We start from the raw sequence: 22,529 nt of genomic DNA, 5'->3' as shown, positions 1-22,529 counted from the left end.
AGATGGAAGGGAATTGGGAACACCCCTGCCCTCTTCAGACAGTACCCTTACAAAGGAGCCGCAGAACTTCAATTCCGTGTAATTTTAAAATTCGATTAATGCCTGCTATGGGTCAGGTACTGTTCTAAGGCCTTGAAATCCATCAGTGAACAGCGCAGAGAAAAATCCATATCCTCCCCAGTAGAAAAGGGAAGACGGCCTTCCTGTAGCTTAAGGAGACCACAGAAAGCAAGTTCACCAGGACTAGGAACCCCAAGGACCCTGACCAGCTTTACTGGCCAAGTGGGGAAGAGACTGGACCAGGAGGCAAACGCAGACCCACGGGGATGGGGGAAGAGTTACTGATCTCCACCCCCATGAGAATCACCCAACAGCACCAGACAGGAGCTCCCCAAGTGCCAGGGAAAGCAGGTGTGGGAGCCCAGCTTTGTTACATCACGTTGGAGCCAAGGACATAGCCTCCATCCAAGGCAGAAGTAGGCTGAAGGACATGGGATGGAAGGCTTCCCCCTGCTGGGCTGGCTCTGGGAAGCGGGGGCACGTCAAAGCCCAGGACCCCAGAAAACAACGTCTGTCCCAGTGGCTACCCACAGCACCAGGTGGAGAAGAGGAGGGGAAAGGTGGTTCCAGGAGGGGCCAAAGTCCCACCAACCACAGGGACGGGGAGAGGGAGGAGGCTTGGGCAGCTGTGAGGGTGCTGGGCAAGTGGCTGGCCAGCTGAACTGGCCTCTCCACTGGCCTTGCCTGGAACTGGTTTGCTGTGGGGAGTGTTGGCCCGGGTGTGGACTTTTCCAGAAAACACAACCACCATTTGCATTTGTGGGGTGATGGCATCGTTCTAAAACTGGACTGTCGTGAGGGCTGCATGACCCAGGAGATTTATTAAAATCATTAAGTTGTACACTCGCAGTAGGTTTTTATGGTATGTCAAGTATATCTCAGGAATGCTGTTAAAAAATATCTGCATTTCCTCTCTTTGGTGGTAAATTCTTGGATAGCACAGTGGCATTTTATCTGAAAATGAATTATGCGCCTTTGAAATGGAGTCATTAAAAAATGTTTATGATGTCTCACTTAATGCCCCCCAGTTTTTTTTTTCCCCCTTTGGTTGCACCACATGGTGTGCGGGATCCTAGTTCCCCGACCGACCAGGGATCAAATCTGCACCCCCTGCATTGGAAGAGCGGAGTCTCAACCACTGGACTGCCAGGGAAGTCCAAGGCCCCACATTTTAAATAACGCACCTCCCAAAATCTTTTAAATGTGTCAAGAATTTAACATTCTTAAAGCTAACGGTGGGTGAGCTGAACGAATTTTCAGTTTGTGCTATTGCCACACGGTGGCACCATCCTAGCTCACAGACGGAAGCCCCTGCGGTGAGCCCAGCGTTGCGTGGATCAGAACTCCTCCAAGTGGTGAGAGAGAGACTTTCTGCCCCCCCCTTCCTTCTTTTTTCATCTTTTCCTTTCCTTCTACAGTCACCATTATTAAAATATATAGCCTCTAACGATATCATCCGAGTTTTCTTTCTTTGGAAGAGCCCAGGCTAGGGATGAAAACGTGCCCCTGGTCAGAAACAAAGGTGGAAAACACCACGAAGACCAGACACCAGCCATGACGCCCTGGGTTCTTAATACAGAAGAGTGCTTGCTGCAAAATGTTAAAAAGCTGAAAGCAGCAAGAATGCAAAAATATGCCACAGCAGCTGTAGACTTAGGTGCTCTGGGCTGGTGCTGGCTGAGGGCTGGGAGGACTCCTCGGGGCAGCCGCCTGGTGGCCAGAGAAACGTCAGACGTCCGCTCTCCCCTCCAGTGCCCCCAAACCTCCTAACGGAGGCCAAAGGAGCCCTGCTTCATTCCAAGGTACCAGTCGCACACAGGAGGCTCTGACTGGAAACACAGGGTCACCGGGCTCAGCACCTCCGCCCCAACCTCCGCCAGCCCCGCGGTGCCCTCCCACCCCAGGCGCTGTGCCCGCCCTGGAGGGGTGCCCTGGCGTCCTCCCCTCACAGCTTCCCGCTGGCCCCCAGCCCCCTGCCCACACCAAGTGGGCCTGCTAGACAGACGCCAGGGACAAGCCCCGGCCCCTCGGGAAGCCCCTCTCACCTCTCCCACTGCCTCTGCTCCCCTGCCCTGAGGCTCCTCCCCTAGTTCCCAGCCCCTCACACTTGCTAGTTTTCACACAGTCCTACCCCGCCCCACCAGAGGGACCTGGGGCACAGCTCATCTCCCTGGGGCGAAACGCAGGCTCAGTGACCCAGAAAAGCGCCAGGGGCAGCCCTACAAGAGACCCTTCCTCTACAGTCTGCCTTCGTCTGCGGGGGAGAGTGCGAGAGGGTGAGGCAGGAGGGAGGCAGATGTGAAAACCCGCCACCCCCACCGTGGACCTGTCTGCTCTTCAGTGGACCTGATGCCCCCCGGCTGGATCTGCTGTCACCGCTTCCATTAGTATGAGCAGGGGCTTTGGGAGGAAGCAGTGAGATGCTGACGGTAGCAGAGGATGGGGTGGGCATGGGGCGGTCTGGGAGGAAACGAAATCGGCCCCCCCACCCTGAAAGGTTTTAATCTCGTCCAGGTTTACAAATTGCCCGAGCCAGAGCACGTGGGCTCGGGGCAGAGTGCACAGGGCTGGGGTGCAGGGGAGAAGGGCGCTGCGGGGCCCAGGTGGGGCTGGCGTAGGAGTCTTAAGGCATGACAGGAGATGGGTGTTTCAGACTCACTAGCCGGGCCGGTGGGGGAGTGGGGAGAGGGAAAGGGAGCAAAGTCCAGGGACATGTGTATCTGTGTTTGGGAAACTGTGGGCAGAGCCAAAGCCGGTATAAACCATGAAACAGACTTTGTCAAAGTTTCCGTGGAGCTGGGCCATGGAGACCACACCCCCACCAGTGGCCACACTCCCCTGCTGTTCCAGGCCTGGGGGGAGCCCTGCAGAGACCTCCTCTCCAGTCCCGGGCAACACAAATAACCGGGGCCTGCAGTACAGGAAGAAGCCTGGGGTTTGGCCCATCTCTGCCAGGAACACCTGTGCATCATCAGCAGAGCCCCAGTTTCCTCAGACGCCAGACACTGATTCCTGTGCTGCCCGCATCCCATCTGGGGAAGCCACCGCGAGACCCTGGGGGGCCGTCGGGAGGAGATTCGGGGGACTGTCCAGGTGGGCCGAGCCCCACGCACCTGCCAACTATCTTTCCAGGGACAAGAAACATCTGTCGTTTGAACCGCCTGCTCTCACTGAAAGCGAGGATCCCCACCCGAGTGGCCCTTGGACGTCAACCCTGTAACTGGGCCATCTGAGCTGGGCCCTCCAAACGCTCCCCAGGGGCTGGCTGTCCCAAGGCCCCCACCTGCCTCTGCCCACCCCATGGGACTGCCCAGACCGGGGGGAGCTCAGAGGGCACCAGGTCCAGTCCTGGCCTTTAAGACAGGGAACCTGAAGCCGGTCCTGCTCCAAGTCCCCACTGAGTTTGCTCCTGAGCCCCTGCCGGGGGCCAGCCCCGGGCTGGGTGTGGGTCCCAGGGCTGAGTCTGACCCTGCCCGGCCCCCGGGGCTCCCAGCGCTCCAGCCCTGACCCTCGCTGCTCCCAGCACACACTCGCCCAGGGGCTCGGCCGAGGGGCCCCTCCAGCCCTGCCTCCAGGGAAGGGAAGCCCCCGGCCCAGTCCTGTGCCCTCCCCTCCCCTCCCAGGTCACCCCAGGTCACCTTCCCCACGGCCACTGCCCACCCTGCCCAGCCTCTGCCTGACCCCCTCCACCCTGGCTAGGGAACATCCTAAGGCAGGTCACACGCTGACGGTCACCTCCTCGCTCAGGCTGGCACTGCTCCGCTGCCCCCAGTCTCCTTCGGGAGGCCCGCCGGGACCACGGCAGCTACACGGTTCTGCTGACACGCCCAGGACCCCTCCCGAGGGTGGGGAGCCCCCCCACTCTGCCCGGAGCTGTGGCCTCTGCTGTGGGTTCTCCCCACTGGGAGGGAAAGACTCGGCCGGGATGGCGGGTTTGGACCGACTCCCGGGCATCCTCTGTGCGCTCCCCACAGGCCGGCGCCGTGGACCCTGCCGCTTCAGCCCTGATCCGCAGCCGTGGGTGCGGGGGCCACGGGAGGACGGCCCCGCCACCTCCTCAGCTCCCAGACGGGCCGCCGCTGGTCCCAGCCCTCGCACACCAAGGCTGCGTGTTTAGGGACCCCGTCCCCTGCGGTGACTGTGAACCTCACTCAGGTCCCAGTGCAGACACGGCCTCAAGACAGGCAGCCCAGACCCAGAGGGTGCCTTTCAACAAAAATCTTTAATAAAAATAGCTCTCTGCAGAACCAGTCCTAGACAGCAGTGGCAAACTCAAACTCCTGCCACCTGGGCATGAAGGAGCAAGGCCAGCTGAGGGGTCTGAACTGAGGGCAGGGCTGCCCCGAAGGCGGAGCTCCGCAGGCTGCGACGTGTGGGATGTGGGCTCGGGGCCCACACACCTTCTCATTCTTCCAGAGGAGTTACAAACACAGCTGCGTTTTTTAGGAGTGTCACTAACTGGTCGCCCTCCCCACCAAATGACAGGAGGAGGCTACGTGAGACACTCAAAGGCTGACAGGGAGGAGCGCGTCCTACACACTCCAGACAGAAGTAAGTGGGGTCACACGTCAGCAAAACACCGGGACGAGGTGACACCGGGGCATCCGGCAGGCAACGGCCCTTGGTCAGCACACAGGCGAGAGCAGGGGAGGGAGGAGGAGAAGCGGCAGGCAGCCCGGGCTGCCCACCTCGCACGGCGCTGGGCGACGGCCCCGGCTCGGCCTTAGTAGCCCAGGAGCCGCCTGGCCTCCTCGCTCTGGGCCTGCAGCGTCTCGCTGGTGTACTTCTGCAGGAGCTCCATCTTCTTCCTCCGCACGAGCGCCTCCTCGATCTGCGGGCGGGAGAGCGGAGGGCTCAGGCCACAGGCCCCGCAAGGCCAACACGCCGCCTGGGCCCGGCCGGGAGCCCAGCACCCTGCGTCTGAGGGCCCCGATCTCCGCCGGGGAAGCAGGGGAGTGACGGAGGGCTCGACTGCTGCCTCCAAGGTAGACGGAACGCTGCCTCGTCTGGACGCCTCGCCCTGACCTGAGCCCAGGGACCAACACTCCGTGGAGGGAGTGAGAGCCGCCCAAAGGGACAGGAAGGACCAAGAAAACCACGCAGCGCCCCGTGGGGCCCCTCGGAGGCCAGGCGGCCCCCAGCCTGTCCTACCTCTTGCTGCGATGGCACCGGGACGTGAGCGATGAACTTCTGCTGCCCGTCCTCCCCTCCTTTCTCCTGGCCGCCCTCCTCATCAGACTGCAAAAGAGTGCAACCAGAGGCCGCGCAGAGGAGACCGTTAGTAAGTGCTGGCACCGCCATAACATGCACCAGCCTGCAGCCATTTAAAAGGAAAAACAGCGACGAGGAAGCTCTGTTCTCAGACAGAGAGACACCCAAGACACAGCGTTAAGTACAAGCAGCAACAGAACGCTGTGTATTGCGTGACCTCTTGTACGAGGAAGAAAAGAGAAGCCAGTGATGTCAGTGAGAGCCAGTGGACAGAGGACAGGGCTGCGAAAGACAAGCCGTGTTGAATCTCTGTACGCTTTTTGTGTTTTGGGTCTTGTGAATACATTATCTATTTTTTAAATTAAACTTGAAAAAAGCATATATAGAAGAAAGCATCACTCAGAGGCTGCCTGTGAGTCAGCAGAGATCACTCATAACCTAAGGAATGACGCAGCCCTGGAGGCGTGAGGAGAGAGGAGGCCTGTGTGGACGCAGGTCCGCTGCCCGCAGGTCTCTGGGCCGGACCCTGACCCCATCCCCCGCCCCAGGTCACCAGCTGCCAGGAAAGCCGCGCCGCTGGTAGGAGAAACTGGTCCCAGGGCTCTGGGAAAGTCGGGCTGCATCCACCGAGGCAAGACCACGGGTGGAAGCTCCACTCCTCAGGGCAGACTCCAACAAGGAAGGCTGTCGTAGCCCCAGAGAATCCACACATGTGATGAAAGACACAGCACTGCCCACACGCGTCACACCACGTCAGGTCCCTCGGTGGACACTGCACTGTCACTGTGCAAGCCACTGGGGACACTGGGTGAAGAACCACACAGGGCCCTCGGCAGCAGCTGTGCAACTTCCCGTAAATCTTAAGCATTTCAGGATAAACAATTTTTACCTCCTCTGATGGCTTTCCATCGCTCTCACGGTAAAGGAAGATGCTTCCCCAGGGGAGCCGGGGCCCTTGCTCGGCCCACCTCCCCTCCCCCAGCCTCCACTCTGCCCTCCGGCCACCGGCCCGTCCTCTGTCCCCCGCGCTCCCATGGGGTCGTCCGCTCACACTGTTCCCTGCTGCCTCTTCACTTGTGTCCAGATCTCAGCTGAAGGGTCACGTCCCCAGCAAAGCCTTCACTGGCCCTGCCTTCACCATGTCGCTACCCAGAGCTCCTATCACAGCTGCCATTTCCCACGGTGTCTGCTGACCGGACTGTCCCCCCGGGCTTCAAGCTACAAGCGAAGCGTGTTTGCTGTCCTGCCCCTCGAGTGGGCCTCACAGTAGCCACTCATTAAACAAACATCCCTTGAAAGAGCAAATGGGTTATTTGCATCTAGAGAAAATCTTCCTAGGGCACGCTGCCATCCTGTTTCAAATGCCTGCCTGAGGGCACGAACCTCAGGTCTGCTAGATCCTGTGTGATGGTGACTAAGTCACTAAGCCTCTCTGAGCCTGCTTCCTTGCCACTGACATCATGGCAAGCCATGTGACGTCACACAGGGCCTGACCCATAGTCCAGGCATGGGTGCTTCCCCTCCCCTTGCTCAGTCGAGCAAATCAGTTCCATCCTGGACCTGCCCAGGGAGCAAGGCCTGCAGGGGTGCTGGGAGCGAGGGGGCTCTGCCTGAGGGATCACAGTTCCATCGCCAACCGGGACCCCCTGAGGAAGTCTCTTCTGTGCTCTGGGCTGGTTTCCAGCTATAGCAGGCGGTGGTTAAGACTACAAAAGTTACTGACGCTGTCATCTAAGCAGAAACAATGAGGTCATGGGCTAAAACACACTGGCTTCAAATGTGTTTATAAATCCGATTCCAGCATGTTCAGGAGGGCCTATCTCTGAGATGCAAGGAAGCTATCCCTGGTGTAAAGCAGTTTAGCAAGTGCCCTCACAGCCATTCCTCTCTGGAACCCTCCCTGTGAACCCGGAAGGTGACCTTCATCCCCACCATCTAGGAGAGAAGGCCGAAGCCTCAGATGGCGGCAGGGGCGAGAGCCGGGCCTTGACCCTGACCCCTCGTCTGTGCTTCCTGCTACCGCTCCCCCATCCTCCGCGGCACAGAGAAGGCGGTGAGTGCAGGAGGTCCCTCGCCGCCCCCCCAGTACCTCCTCGTCGGCGACGGCATAGATGTCAGCCTCGGCCTCCTCCTCGTCCTCCTCCTCCTCCTCCTCCTCCCCTCTTGCCAGCCGGGCCTCTCTCTCTGCTTTCCACTTGTCCACTAACTCGGCTCTGACTGCAGACAAGGGAGACCGGGCGTTACTCACTCTGGCCTCTCAGAAAGCGTCAAGCCCCACGCAGGGCGAGGCCAAGGCCTCCCTGCTGGAAAGGGTCACCTGCATCCTGCCCCGGTGGGCAGGAATCAGACAGGAATCAGACGGGCGGGCAGCTTTTAGGGGACACACCCAGACCCTCCCCAGTTCAGCACCCTGAGGTTCTCAAAAAACTAAAACTAGAACTACCATGTGATCCAGCAATTCCATTCCCGGGTATATATCTGAAAACAACAAAAACACTAATACGAAAAGATACAGGCACCCCAATGTTCACAGCAGTATTATTTACAGTTGCCAAGATATGGAAGTAAACTAAGTGCCCATCAACAGATGGATGGGTAAGTAAGATGTGGTGTATACACACACACACACACACACACAGACAGACACAGACACACACACACACACGCATATACACAATGGGATCCTACTCAGCCATAAAAAAGAATGAAATAATGCCATTTGCAGCAACATGGATGGACCTACAGATTATCATACTAAGTGAAGTAAGTCAAATGGAGAAAGACAAATACTGTATGATATCACTTATATGTGGAATCTAAAAAATACAGCAAAGTAGTGAATATAACAAAGAAGAAGGAGGCTCACAGATATAGAGAACAAACTAGTGGTTACCAGTGGAGAGACGGAAGGGGGGAGAGGCAATTTAGCGGTAGGGGATTAAGAGGTACAAACTATTAAGATAAAATAAGCTGGGGCTTCCCTGGTGGCGCAGTGGTTGAGAATCTGCATGCCAATGCAGGGGACACGGGTTCGAGCCCTGGTCTGGGAAGATCCCACATGCCGCAGAGCAACTAGGCTCGTGAGCCACAACTACTGAGCCTGCGCGTCTGGAGCCTGTGCTCCGCAACAAGAGAGGCCGCGATAGTGAGAGGCCCGCGCACCACGATGAAGAGTGGCCCCGGCTCGCCGCAACTAGAGAAAGCCCACGCACAGAAACGAAGACCCAACACAGCCGTAAGTAAATAAACAAACAAACAAATAAATAAATAAATAATTTTAAAATTGGATAAAAAAGATAAAATAAGCTATACAAGGATATATTATACAACATGGGGAATACAGCCAATATTTTATAATAACTGCTAATGGAATATACCTTTAAAAATTGTGAATCTCTATACTGTACACCTGTAACTTACGTAATATTGTACATCAACTACTTCAATTTTTTAAAAAGCCCTAAAAAAACAATGTTCCTTATAAAAATAAAAATAAAACCCCATTTTCAAGGGAGAGAAAAGAAACCAGATGCCAGCAGCAATGAAATGAAACGCCCGCAGACCTACGTTTCTTTTCATATTCCTGTTCCAAAGGCACAATAACACCATCGTCTTCATCTAGGTAACCGTAGTATTCAAAATCGATCGCCTTCATGAGCTCAGCGCGTGTCTTTCTTGGAGGAGGAAGAGCTAAAAGAAAGAATTCACCAGCTTAGCTGAATTCCCCAACATAATCTCACTCAAGCCTTCTCCTCATACAATGTTACGCAGGCATATAGTAGGTGTGTTCATGAAAATATCATGAAATAGGCACTTCTCTACACTAGTAATGGGATTATATACGTACTACCACCCTTTTTTGTGTGTGTGTGGTATGCGGGCCTCTCACTGTTGTGGCCTCTCCCATTGCGGAGCTCTGGACGCACAGGCTCAGCGGCCATGGCTCATGGGCCCAGCCGCTCCGCAGCAATGTTGGATCCTCCCAGACCAGGGCACGAACCCGCGTCCCCTGCATCCGCAGGCAGACTCTCAACCATTGCGCCACCAGGGAAGCCCGGTACCACCCTTTTGAAAATCAGTGTTGAGGGCTTCCCTGGTGGCGCAGTGGTTAAGAATCCACCTGCCAATGCAGGGGACACAGGTTCAAGCCCTGGTCCCGGAAGATCCCACATGCCGCGGATAGCAACTAAGCCCTTGTGCCACAGCTACTGAGCCACAACTACTGAGCGCACGAGCCACAACTACCAAAAGCCCGCATGCCTAGAGCCTGTGCTCCACAACAAGAGAAGCTACCACGATGAGAAGCCTGTGCACCGCAACGAAGAGTAGCCCCCGCTCGCTGCAACTAGAGAACGCCTGCGTGCAGCAACACAGACCCAATGCAGCCAAAAATAAATAAATAAAATAAATTTAAAATAAATAAATAAATAAAATTAAATCAGTGTTGAAATCTTTGACCCAATTAGTCCATTTAGAAGGAATCTATCCTAATTTAAAAAACAGAAACAAAACCTGGCAAAGCTTTATGGACAGAGGTGTGCATCACAGCGTTATTTATACAACAGTGAAAACTTGGACACCCAAGGACTATGATCTGCAATTCAAGCATGGCGGAGGGGAGGGGATCCTGCAGCTCCAGTAATGCTGCTTCACAGGGTGCTTTAACAACACAGGAAATGCCATAATATTTAATGAAAAAACTAAGAATACAGATAAAACAAAAGAAACTACAAACAAAAAAGATAAATGAGAAATTCCTGAGGAAAATACTTTCACATTAAGACTTACTATTCAGAATATTTAGTAATACTTGAAAATCAAAAGGGAAATGACAACCCAACAGATTAGTCAAAGAATAAAGCCTGATAATTGAAGAAGAAAAAACTCTTATGTATGAAAATTTCATTTAGTAACTGAATTCGATTGTCAATTTCATTAGTAATGGGGGGAAACAAAAAAATAAAAATAATACATTGTTTCAAGCACCAGATCAGCAAAAATGTTATAATTATAAACATCTAGAAATAACTAAGTACCAAAGGAGGGATGGTCACACCAAGTACGGTTAATCCCTGAGACTCTAATCCGTCACATCACTTGGCATTCTAAGGAGAACCATGAGAGGACATGGAAGGACTGAACACACAACCCTGTCCACCCCTCCACCACGTGGGCTTGCTGCATCCAGGACAGGGCTGAAACCTAGCAGGCTCAGAGCACTGCACGCATTCCGGCCACAGGATGGAGCTGTGATCCAACCAAAGCCAACCAGACTCAATTCTGGGAATTCTGCTTGAACTGTTAGGGGGAAAAAAATCTGTTGCTGAGAGAGAACAAAATTTAAGTCGATGACGGACAACGAGCCACCACAAGAGGAGAGTGAGACAGAGAAAAAAGCTCACAGGATGGAAGCCAAAACTGCAAAACGGAGCAATGTGACCTGGAACCGGCCATTCCCGAAGGCAAACTTGTCAGTTATGTGAGCCAATAAATTTATAGACTTTTCTGCCTAAAGTAATTGGGGTTGAGTCATCTGTCACTTATGCTGATGTAATTTAGTTGATGAAATAAGCATGGAAGTGTATGGAAAAGGCTGGAAGGGAACATTCCAAACAGATAATAACAGTGACGGGTCATCTCTAGCAGGGCACTGGGATGGGGGTCAAGGGGACTGTGCTACTATTTTTATTTTTATTTTTTTTGCCGTGCGACATTCGGGATATTAGTTTCCCGACCAGGGTTTAAACCCGTGCCCCCTGTAGGGGAGGCATGGAGTCTTAACCACTGGACCACCAGGGAAGTCCCTGTGCTACTATTTCCATTATATGCATTAAGACTAAGTTGTGCACTTTCTTGGTAAAAAAAAAAAAAACACTCTATGACTGGAATAAATAAATAAATTTAGAAACAATGTAAAAGCAAAAAAAAAAACCAGTAACATACACAGCACACCCTCATTTTAGGAGCCTTAAAAAACTGGAAGGGGATACACCCCAACATGTCAACAACCATCATCTATAAGTTGTGAAAATGTGGGTGTTTTTTCTGATTTTCTGTATTTTACAACTTGTCTATAATAAAATTATACTGCATTCATAATAAACAGCATGATATTTAAACTCTGAATTATTTTAAGTGATGTCAATCACGCACGCAAAACCAGTGCGTGCATAATGAATTTAAGAATGAGGGCTTCCCTGGTGGCGCAGTGGTTGAGAATCTGCCTGCCAATGCAGGGGACATGGGTTCGAGCCCTGGTCTGGGAAGATCCCACGTGCCGCGGAGCAGCTGGGCCCGTGAGCCACAATTACTGAGCATGCGCGTCTGGAGCCTGTGCTCCGCAACAAGAGAGGCCACAACAGTGAGAGGCCCGCGCACCGCGATGAAGAGTGGCTCCCGCTTGCCACAACTAGAGAAAGCCCTCGCAGAGAAACGAAGACCCAACACAGCCATAAATAAATAAAACAAACAAACAAACAAACAAAAAAAGAATGAGCAGAACTGTATTTTTAAACAAATAGGAAAACCGACTGGAAGGAAACAGCAGAACGCCAGCAGTGGGAGGAATCCCGGTCTCATCCTTCTCTACTTTCCACACTGCTTTCTATAAAATACTTGGACTGCTTTTTGAAAAGTCAAAATTAAGATACACAGAAATTCCAGACCAGCGGTTTCCAACAGCATTTTGGAGGCTCCCAGGGCTGTGGAGGGGCGGGCAGGAGCGGAGAGGGTACCCAGCTTGGATTCACTCTCCTCCACTTGTGCATCTCGGGGTTCGGCCCAAGGTGTCATGTGTCCTTCAGTTAAGAGTTTTTTCAACTAAACACGTAACTGAAAACGAAGCTGACTGAACTACAAACAGGGAGACTCCTCGCTCACACTCAGACAGGTGTGGGCAGAGCCTACAATGTGACACCTGTCAGTTCTGGGTTCCCGTTCTCGCCCCAACTGTGTGCCCACCTGAGAACGATAATCCTCTGAGGACACGGGGCTGCTGTGCGGCTAAGAAATGGCACAGGAAGAGTGCCCTGCAGACGGCATGTCTACTGTTACAAGCAGGACCAAGAAGTCCAGGCTAACGCCCCGGCGAACACCAGTTACTTACGTTCTCTCTCAAACAGTTCTCTGACGCCAGGCAAGTCTTTCGCTGCTCCGAAGTACTTGTAACCTCGATTTCCTGGGACTTCTTTCCCTTCATGATCCAGCATTTTAGGGCCAACTTTCTTATTGGGAAGGAAAAAGAGAAAATGGATGTGATCCTTAAGCCCAGTATTTCCATGTTTGCAAACAGATTTAAGGTAATAATGCTAAAGGTAGAAAATATTAATGTACAACAGAAATATATTCAGGTACTTTTTTTAATCCCTTAAAAATCAACCTAAATACCTAACAGTAAGAGGATGATTTAAGTAAATTATAGCATATTCAGGATGGAATATATCCTATAGCTTAAAAATGATGGTTCATATGGAACTCTTTTATTGACTTAGAAAAACACAATATAATGTTAAGTGAAAAAAGCTTTAAGAAATTGCGAAAAACCTAAATGACAAGCAGTAGAAGACAAATGAAATATCCAGAAGATGGAATTCTCTCCACTAAAAATGATGATGTTGACAACTGCATACAGTATGCGACCCTGGACAAGGCTCTGTACTATAAGGGGAAAGGCCATAAAGGATGAAAATCAATAAAACAGCCAGAGGATTGGATCAAAGTTAAATGTCTTAAACTCTACCATGGTTATATAAGGGAACATTCTTATTCTTAGGAAATACACACAAAAGTATTTCTTAGTCGGCAGGCGGACTCTCAACCACTGCGCCACCAGGGAAGCCCGCAGAAATGCTTTTTGAAACGATTATATAAATGATTATTTACTGACATGAACATATGCGTCTGATAAACTGTTAAGTGAACAAAGCATATAGTTAGAATAATGAACCATTATCTGTAAAAGTAAATATATATATGTATAGAAGAAATTCTAGAAAGATAAGTAGAAAATGTTAATAGCAGTCATTTCTGTGTCGTAGGAAAATATATAATGTAATCTGTATCACACATAGAATATATAAAATTTTTTTATATTTTAGAATTTTTATATTTTTTGTTATGTATTCTTTTTTTGACATAAAAGTAGGTACTCTTTATACAATCAAAGTTACCATTTTGAAAAGAAGTATACAACCTAGAACCAAAACTGTACATACATGAGTATGACCTCAGTTACAGGACTCATGGAAAAACAATGGACGCAAATATTCCACAAGTTGCTCCTAGTTCAAAGCAGCCTGACTGCATGGTGCCCTGCTCTATACTTTTCGGAACTTAATAACAACATATTACTTTTTCTCTTATTATTGTACTAAAATACAAGTAACAAAAAAAATTGCCGTCTTAACCATTTTTAAGGGTCCAGGTCAGTGGTATTAGTACATTCATAGCGTCATGCAACCATCACCATCATCTTGTAAAACAAACTCTGAACGTGTCACTTTTTTTTTTCAGCTGCGCTGAGCGGCTTGCAGGATCTTAGTTCCCCGACGAGGGACAGAACCTGGGCCACGGCAGTTAAAGTGCTGAGTCCTAACCACTGGACCACCAGGGAATGCCCTAAATGTTACTTTTGTACATAGAAAATGAAAATAAAATTCTTTAGCATTAAAAAGACGCTAGAGCTTCCCTGATGGCGCAGTGGTTAAGAATCCGCCTGCCAATGCAGGGGACATGGGTTCGAGCCCCGGTCCGGGAAGATCCCACATGCCACGGAACAACTAAGCCCATGCGCCACAACTACTGAGCCTGTGTTCTAGAGCCTGTGAGACACAACTACTGAAGCCCACGTGCCTAGAGCCCACGCTCCGCAACAAGAGAAGCCACGGCAAGAAGAAGCCCATGCACCGCAATGAAGAGTAGCCCCCGCTCGCCGCAACTAGAGAAAGCCCATGCGCAGCAACGAAGACCCACCGCAGCCAACAAATAAAAGAAATAAATTTAAAAAAAAAAGACTCTAGAAGGAAATACATAAAAACATTACTGGTGACTCTGGGTGGTGGAACTTAAGAATATTGTACATATTAATTTTGTAACCCTTCCAGGAAGGGTAATAAACCTCTGCACTAAAGCAGTCTGACAGGGAGCAAAATCACCGTCACAGAACTACTGAAGATGCAGTGAGAACGTTCCTAGCACAGGTACCCCAGGAGTGGAAGTGCCTTTCCTTCTGCAACAAGAATAAATGCCTTATTTTTAGGCCAGGTACTAACATGAGAACTGTGGTTTTGCATTAAATACATAGAAAAACTGCACATATTTCTTACATAACATACTACAGTCCACTGACTAGATACTACTGGTTCAAATGACCTGGGTAAATGGGGCAGGGCCTGGGGCAGCATTTTTCAAAGTTGACACCCACTGGCGGGTTGTGAAATCCATTACATGGGTCATAATCATCCATTTTTTAAAAATCAAGATAGAACAGAATAGAAAACATCAAAGTGCAGCAACATATACCAAGTACTTTTTCAGTACTGTGTTGTGATATAGTGAGTGAGTGTGTGTGTGTGTGTGTGTGTGTGTTTATTTTATAGTGGGTCATGGGCCTAAAAGCTTGAAAGTCACTGTTCTAGAATACTGCATTTAAAGAATCCAGAGAAAGGAAACACAGCCATGTCCCCAGGGCCCCCTTGAGTACAGAAGCCGACAATGGAATGGTTGTCCCAATTCTCAAGGAGTTCAGAGAAGACTGTGAGGGGCCAAGGTCATTTCAAACAAGAGGCCCAGGGAGCCCGAGTGGCTCACTCTGGAACACCTGGCCAGTACACGTACTGAGGCCTGCGCTGTGGACCTTCAAGCACCACTGGCCCGTGCTTTCACGTTTCCTGTCCACGCGCAACAGGCACTTCCAAGCCTCCTTTCATCTCTCCAGTGCCTACTCTGTGGCAGGGCTGCGGGGACAGCAGGAGCCACCCTGCAGGCAGACAGCACCCGAGCTCGGCCCCCAGGGCCGCGGCTTGCTTACCCCATAGTCAGGACCACCCAGCTCCTTGATCCGGGCCTCCCAGTGTCCCTTCTCTCTTAGCAGCTTGTTAATTTCATCATTCAGGTCGCGAATTCGGAATTCACCCAGACCAGCTAGAAAACAAAAATGTCCTATCGTTTCTTGAAAATACCACTCGATGTCGTAGCCTTAAGAGTGAATGTCAACACCTAAAAAGGTGCATAACACAAAGATACTATTTCAATTTATAAGAAAACCCACCCACGCCTAAATCATGGAAGGGCAACCATCATGCACAGAGTTTCAGCAGCGCTGGGGGGAAATAACTTCATCCTCGTTAGCAACCACAGAAATACACACTGAAGCAATCCTGCAGCTCCATTTATACCACCACTGAAACAGCAAACTCTTAGAGGTGGGGACACAGCGTCCAAACAATGTCAGCCAAGATGCAGTGAGGCAGCGTCAGCATCAGGGCTGGCGGCAGTCTGTGTTAGCCTAGTTCTTTCAGGAAAGGACTTGTTCCCACCTTGCTAAGGGGGAACATCTTTGACAAAGACTAGGGCCTGAGAACTGAGACTAAGGGACAGATTTATAGTCTTTATTTTTTACTTATTTATTTTTTGGCCGCACTGCACAGCACACCGTATCTTACTTCCCTGACCAGGGATCGAACCCGTGCCCCCTGCAGTGGAAGCACGGGTTCTTAACCACTGGGCCGCCAGGGAAGTCCCTAAGGGATGGATTTAAAGGGATGACGACAGGGAGTTTGCTGAGGTGTTGTCGTTGGCAGCTGGGAGCCGGGAGCAGTTGGGGCTATTCCAAGGGAGAAGCCCTCCCTTTCTCCACTGAACTGCTTTTGTACCTTTGTCAAGTCAACTGACCACATACGTGTGCCCCTATTTCTGGACTTCTTACTCTGTTCAATTGGTCTGTGTGTCTATTTTTCACCAATATCCAATTGTCTTGAATACCTTTAGCTTTACATTAAATCATGAAATTAGGTGTCATGAATACTCCAATTTTTTTCTTTTTCAAAACTGTTTTGGCTATTCTAGTTCCTTTGCCTTTCCATTTAAATTTTAGAAACAGTTCGTCAACATAAACCAAAAACCACTGCTGGGATTTTGACTGTGATAGATTTTGAGAAGAAAAAGAATTGACACCTTTCCTATATTGAGTCTTCCCATCCACAAACACTGTCTATGTCTCCATTTGATTGGTTCTTTGACTCTTTCATCACTGTTTCATAGTTTTCAGCATACAGATCATACATATATTTTGTTAGATTTATACCTAAATATTTCTTGTTTTGATGCTTCTGTAAATAACACTTTAATAAAAGTTCTAGTTCCAAATGTTCAATGCTAGTACATAGAAATAGAATTGATTTTTGTGTATTGATTTTCTATTCTGTGATATTGCTAAACTCATTTATACATTTAAGAAATCTTTCTGTAGATTCCTTGGGATTTTCTACATAGAAAATTATGTCATCTCAGAATAGAGCATTTTTCTTCCCTTCCAATCTTTGGGCCTTTTATTTCCTTTTCTTGCTTTACTGTACTGGAAAGGAATTCCAGTACAATACTGAATAGAAGCGGTGAGAAGGGATATCTCCACCTGGTTCCTGATCTTAGGAGGAAAGCATTCAACCTATAGCTGGCCATAGGTTTTCTGGTAGAAGTGCCTTATCAGGAAAAAAAAAAAAAAAGTTCCCTTCAATTCCCAGTTAGCTGAGGTTTTTTTTTTTTTTTTTTTTTTGGTTTTGGTTTTTAATTTTATTTATTTATTTATTTTTGCCTGCATTGGGTCTTTGCTGCTGCACGCAGGCTTTCGGTGCAGCGCTTGTTGCGGCACGTGTTGCGGCACGTGTGCTCTTCTTTGTGGTGCGCGGAGTTCTCTCTTGTTGCAGCGTGCGGCCTTTCTCTCTCTAGTTGTGGCATGCAGGCTCCAGGGAGCATGGGCTCTGTAGTTTGTGGCACACGGGCTTAGTTGCCCTGCAGCATGCGGGATTTTAGTTCCCGGACCAGGGATTGAACCTGTGTCCCCTGCACTGGAAGGCAGACTCTATACCGCTGGACCACCAGGGAAGTCCCATGTGTCTTCGTTTTTTCTTGATCAGTCTGACTGACTGGAAGTTTATCGATTTTACCGATCTTTTTATTTTTATTTTTTAAATTTTATTTTATTTATTTTTGGCTGCGCTGGGTGTCCGTTGCTGCTGCGTGTGGCACGTGGGCCCCTGCATTGGCTGGCAGATTCTTAACCGCTGCGCCACCAGGTAAGTTCTGATCTTTTTAAAGAACCCGCTTTTGTTCTATTTTCTCTATTCATCTTCTGTTTTCAATTTCATTGATTTCTTCTCTTTATTATTTCCTTCCTTCTGCTTACTTTGGAATTAATTTGCTCTTCCTTTTTAGTTTCTTAGGGTAGAAGCTTAGATCACTGACTTGAGACCTTTCTTATTTTCTTTTATTTTAATACTATAAATTTTTTTGTCCCCTGAATTCTGACATTATGTTTTCATTCTCATTCAATTCAAAATATTTTCTAATCTCCTTGAGGTTTCCTCTTAGACATATGGGTTGTTTAGATGTTTAATTTCTAAATAGTTAGGAATTTTCCAGATATCTTTTTGTTATCGATTTCTACGTTAACTGTGTTATAATCAGTGAACATACTTTTCAAAATTTTAATTATTTTAAGTTTGCTAACATTCATATTATAACCTAAAATATGCTTTATTTTGGCGAATATTCCATTTGTTCTTAAGAAAATGTACTCTTTTCTGTGAGGTGGAGTGTTCCATAAAGGTCAACTAGGTCAAACTGATCGACAGTATTGTTCAATTCTTCTATGTTCTTACTCATTTTGTACCTACTTGTTCTATTGATTATTGAGAGAGGAGGCTGACGTCCCCAAGGCTAACTGTGGATTTGAGAATCGAGCACTTTAAACAGACAAGCTAGCTTACCATTCTGAATCTGAGCCACTTTTTTTGAGATCTCTCCAATGATCTGTGAAAAAAAATAAAAGGCAATATATTTTTATGACTTTTGAGTAAGTCTGAAAGCAAAAGAAATATATAATTCAAAATGAGTAATTAAAAATTCTTAGAGGGCCTCCCTGGTGGCGCGGTGGTTGGGAGTCCGCCTGCCGATGCAGGGGATACGGGTTCGTGCCCCGGTCTGGGAGGATCCCATGTGCCGCGGAGCGGCTGGGCCCGTGAGCCATGGCTGCTGAGCCTGTGCATCCGGAGCCTGTGCTCCGCAACGGGAGAGGCCACAGCGGTGAGAGGCCCGCGTACCACAAAAAAAAAAAAAAAAAAAAAAAAAAATTCTTAGAATTCTGGTTGAAGAGTCATGTAGGTACAAAAGCCATCAGAGACCCGTTCTCCTGTAAGATCAGATTCACCCAGCACGTACCTGTCGTCTCCACTTCTCGGCTTTGGGTAGCTCAGTACACTCCGAGGCGAGGAAGGGTCTTCGCTCCTAAGGAAAAGCAAAACACATGCTGCCGCTGTACTGTACGAAATTACAAACTTCGTGCAACATTTGTGACTGACTCAGGCATGAAGCCTGGAACGTCTAACAGGCTAAAGACACCTGCAGCTTCAGGTCCAGGGGCTCTTCTTCAAGCACTATGGCTCGCGCTGCAGCCTCTCCTTAGAAAAGAACTACACAGGCAAAAACATTCCCTGCGTTGTACCTGGTACAGGCAGCCACTGGAAACAACGTAAAAGTCCAGTACACTTGACCCTTGAGCAACATGGGGGTTAACCCAAGTATAACTTACAGTCGGGCTTCAGTATCCGTGTCTCCTCCGCACCCACAGATTCAACCGAGCACAAACTGTGTAGTTCTGTAGTATTTACCGTTGAAAAAATCCGTGTATAAGTGAACCAATGCAGTTCAAACCCATGTTCTTCAGGGTCAGTCGTTACAGAGAGATGGCGAAGTACACGGGTTATACCCATTTCATGGCATATGTATACTACCTTAGGAAATGACAGCTGTCAGTGTTTAGAACAAACATAAACATACATGCGTGTCTGTGTGTATACAGGTGTGTGTGCGGGGGTGTGTATAATTTTAAAAAACAAAACAAAAATATCCGAAACAGTACGTATCACCCCTAACCTGGCTGAGTCTCCATGAGCTAAGGTCGTTACTGGTTTCAGGTTAGAGCTGCTCCTCACAGCACAGCCCACTTTGTACTATTCAGTATTAGACAGGGCTGGGATAACGTGGAAACCCAATCGTCATATTACAGAGCAGACAGAAGCACAAGTAGTCAGAGCATCACACTGCCCCAGCTACCTGGGATTCAAGTGTACAGACTCATAAGACACAGGAAAGCATGGACGAGAAAGAGGAAGATCTGGAGTCTGAAGTCTGTTCAGGAGGCAGTTTTACTGCACTTCTTCTCAATAATTTAAAAATTCATGAGGAAGATTTAAACCAACCTTTACTTTTCCCTCTTCCAGCTGAGCTTGGCGAAATCTTGCTAAGGCCGTCCTGCCGGGAACAGAGAAGACTCCGTTAGATCCTGCTCAGAGATCTCTTACCATCCAAGTTCCTGGATGGGTAAATCTGCTCATGACCATACTGAATGTCATCCATCACTCATAAACATATATACATATTGCAGTCAAGAAACCACAGAGAAGTTATGGGTTTCCATGTTCCAAAAAGTAGGGCTTATAAGGATTTGTGTTCCTTTCACCCATATGGCGTGTAAGGACTGGACTGTGGGAAACTCTACTCATCAGGCCACTGTGGTGAGCCACACATCCAGATGTTAAAAAGACTAATATTATGGGGCTGTCACTCTAACAGCCCCTGCACCACCGCAGGTGAGCAAATGTTCATCCAGAATAAGTTTTGGGAGCTGTCAGAAAACACTACGGGGGAAACAAATGTATGGGCAAATACTATATGAATACTATTTCAACACAGGTAGAGAAAGAAAGCTATATCAAAAGACCAAACAGAAATTTACAGACGAAATCGAGTTGATACGTACATGGCCTTTTCCGCATTTCGGGCCTAAAAGGAGAGAGAAGGGAAGAAAAATGTCCATGTTTAAAGAGCTTTTTCTTTTGCTTTCTAGAGAAACGTTTCATTTACTTTGTAGAGAAAAGTTTCACAATGACACAGGCACAAGCAGAATGCCTGAACTAGTACATGAACACGGTAACAATCGCAACATCAATCACAAGACGCCCACATCCGGGGGCCTTACTTACGCTGCACTCTCTACCTGAAGTCTTTATTCCTCCACTCCCCCAAACCCCTTGCATCTGGCCACTCATCCTTCAGAATCTACCTGTGTTATCACCGTCCCAGACAAGTCTTCTGTGGCCCCTTCATCCCAGCCAGGCTGCCCGCCTTTGTCTGGGTTTATACCTACCACACAATTTCCACCCAGCACCACAATTGTCTGTTCCCTGCCAGTGAAATTTGAGGAAGGAAAGACTGGCTTTTACAAAGTGAGTTTTATCTAAATACTGTTGCACTAATGTCAAGTCAATTATCCCTGAAACACAGTGTCAGGCACGGAACACATTTTCTGGGTTGTAGTGTAAGTAGAAAGAGTATTGATGAGTCAAGGACTTGAGTTTCACTCCCGGCTCTCCAACTTACCATCCCTGAGAAGTTGTCTCTCTAAGCCTCAGTTCCCCCACCTTTACAGCAGGGATCACACCTTTTATCTCATAAAGATGTCATGATGATTTAATGAGATAACTACATGAAGTCATCAGATGCTCAGCAAAAGCGAGCTCAATTTAAATCTTTTTGACTCTCCCTTTCAATGGACACAGAAACAAACTTGTCAAGTTTGTTTGGTAGATAAATGAACACAGTATCTACTAAGGAATAAAACAGAGGTTCTCCCAGGAGAAGCCATCATCTTGAGGGCTGAGGCTGTGTCCTACCTATTTCATTAAAGCCTACAGATTCTAAGTATTTAATTTAATGTTTCTCAATGCTTACTCCATGCTTGAAACACCACGCTGGGTACTAGGAATTTGGTCACGGTTCTTACTTTTGAGGGAACTCATAGGAATTTACCCAAAAAAACCATGAATCTTGTGATAAGGGCATGTACCAGGGGTGATGGAAACCCACAAATATGAATGCGTGTTGGTGACAGTTTGCCAGAAACATCCAGGCCCAGGGATCCTTCTGTCCTGCTAGGGAACGGAGACCGGCGATTCCCTATGTTTGTCAGAGTTCAGAAACAAGAGGCAGAATCAAGAGGCTGAGCCGGCTAGTATGAAGCAGTAATACGGGGCATATCCTCCGAGGGCTGGAGAATAGAAAGGGCTGCTTTTTGTCCACCGGTTTCTCTCGTCCTCCGGATCTTGGGCTCATCAGTCTACAGTGGCATCCATTACACCTTCTACCATTTATTACGACGTCGTGCGCTTCGCTTAATGAGACCATCATGGTAACCAACATGTAAGAGTATCTTCCTCGTGCCGGCACTCTGCGTGCTCCGGATCTTGGGCTCATCAGTCTACAGTGGCATCCATTACACCTTCTACCATTTATTACGGTGTCGTGCGCTTCGCTTAATGAGACCATCATGGTAACCAACATGTAAGAGTATCTTCCTCGTGCCGGCACTCTGCGTGCTCCGTCGTGAGCGCTTCTAGAACAAATGAAGCAGCCGACCACCCGCGCCCGACCACATTGATCACACCCTCCTGCGGTCACACGACGCCGGCCACTCGTCCATCCCTGGACCCCGACAATGCGCCAGACACCGCGTCAGGCTTTAAGGAGGCAGAGGTGGGAAGACCCTGCCCTCGGGAAGCTCCCCGCTGGGGAGCCGGAGAGCAGACACAAGGCAAATAGCGCAGGAACCGCTGCTGGGCCCCCCACGGGACGCGGCGCCGGCCCTGCGCGTCCCAGAGCCTGGGCTTCCCGGTGGGGAACTACAGCGCGCCGTCCGGACTAAGCACGGCCGCGGACGGCGCGGCGGCGCCGAGGCTCAGCTTCCTCCAGCCTCTGGGCTCACGCGGCGCGAAGACACCCGCGTCCCGCCGCGGATCCTGTAGCCCGCAGGGGTCCTCTGGGCGCCCCGGACCCGGCCCGCTGCTCGCCTCCCTCACTCCCCGCCCCGCTCACCATGGTGCAAGGGAGGGTGCCGCCCTCAGGCCACGCGGGCCCAGCCCGCGGAGCTTCGCCGCCCCAGGAGCGGCCGACCCGGACGGGAACTGAAGGTTCTAGGTGACCGCACC

At 49.4% G+C, this 22,529-nt stretch overlaps 1 protein-coding gene across 1 annotated transcript; it reads right to left on the bottom strand.

The window, feature by feature from the left end:
- Positions 1–4,263: 4,263 nt before the first annotated feature.
- Positions 4,264–22,529, bottom strand: LOC307059746 (pre-mRNA-splicing factor ISY1 homolog). Its single transcript, XM_079713942.1, has 11 exons — positions 22,417–22,529; positions 20,306–20,328; positions 19,746–19,797; positions 18,706–18,771; positions 18,255–18,297; positions 15,299–15,411; positions 12,377–12,494; positions 8,839–8,961; positions 7,361–7,488; positions 5,212–5,298; positions 4,264–4,891 (listed from the first exon to the last, which is right to left on the bottom strand). The coding sequence occupies exons 1-11, from the start codon at positions 22,417–22,419 to the stop codon at positions 4,784–4,786; spliced, it is 864 nt and encodes a 287-aa protein (XP_079570068.1). The 5' UTR covers positions 22,420–22,529; the 3' UTR covers positions 4,264–4,783.

The sequence above is a fragment of the Hyperoodon ampullatus genome (assembly GCF_949752795.1).
Source record: "Hyperoodon ampullatus genome assembly, chromosome: 10".
NCBI classification, from domain to species: domain Eukaryota; kingdom Metazoa; phylum Chordata; class Mammalia; order Artiodactyla; family Ziphiidae; genus Hyperoodon; species Hyperoodon ampullatus.
The sequence above is the reverse complement of the archived record's forward strand: the minus strand, read 5'-3'. Positions and strand labels throughout refer to the sequence as shown.

Bases quoted from the DNA above. Each gene is read 5' to 3' on its own strand.
- LOC307059746 (XM_079713942.1), bottom strand. The intron at 18,772-19,745 runs GTTGGTTTAAAT...GCTTTTCCTTAG, and splicing joins TGGAAGAGGGAAAAGTAAAG to GAGCGAAGACCCTTCCTCGC. The intron at 15,412-18,254 runs GTAAGCTAGCTT...TTTGTTTTCTAG, and splicing joins AGTGGCTCAGATTCAGAATG to CTGGTCTGGGTGAATTCCGA.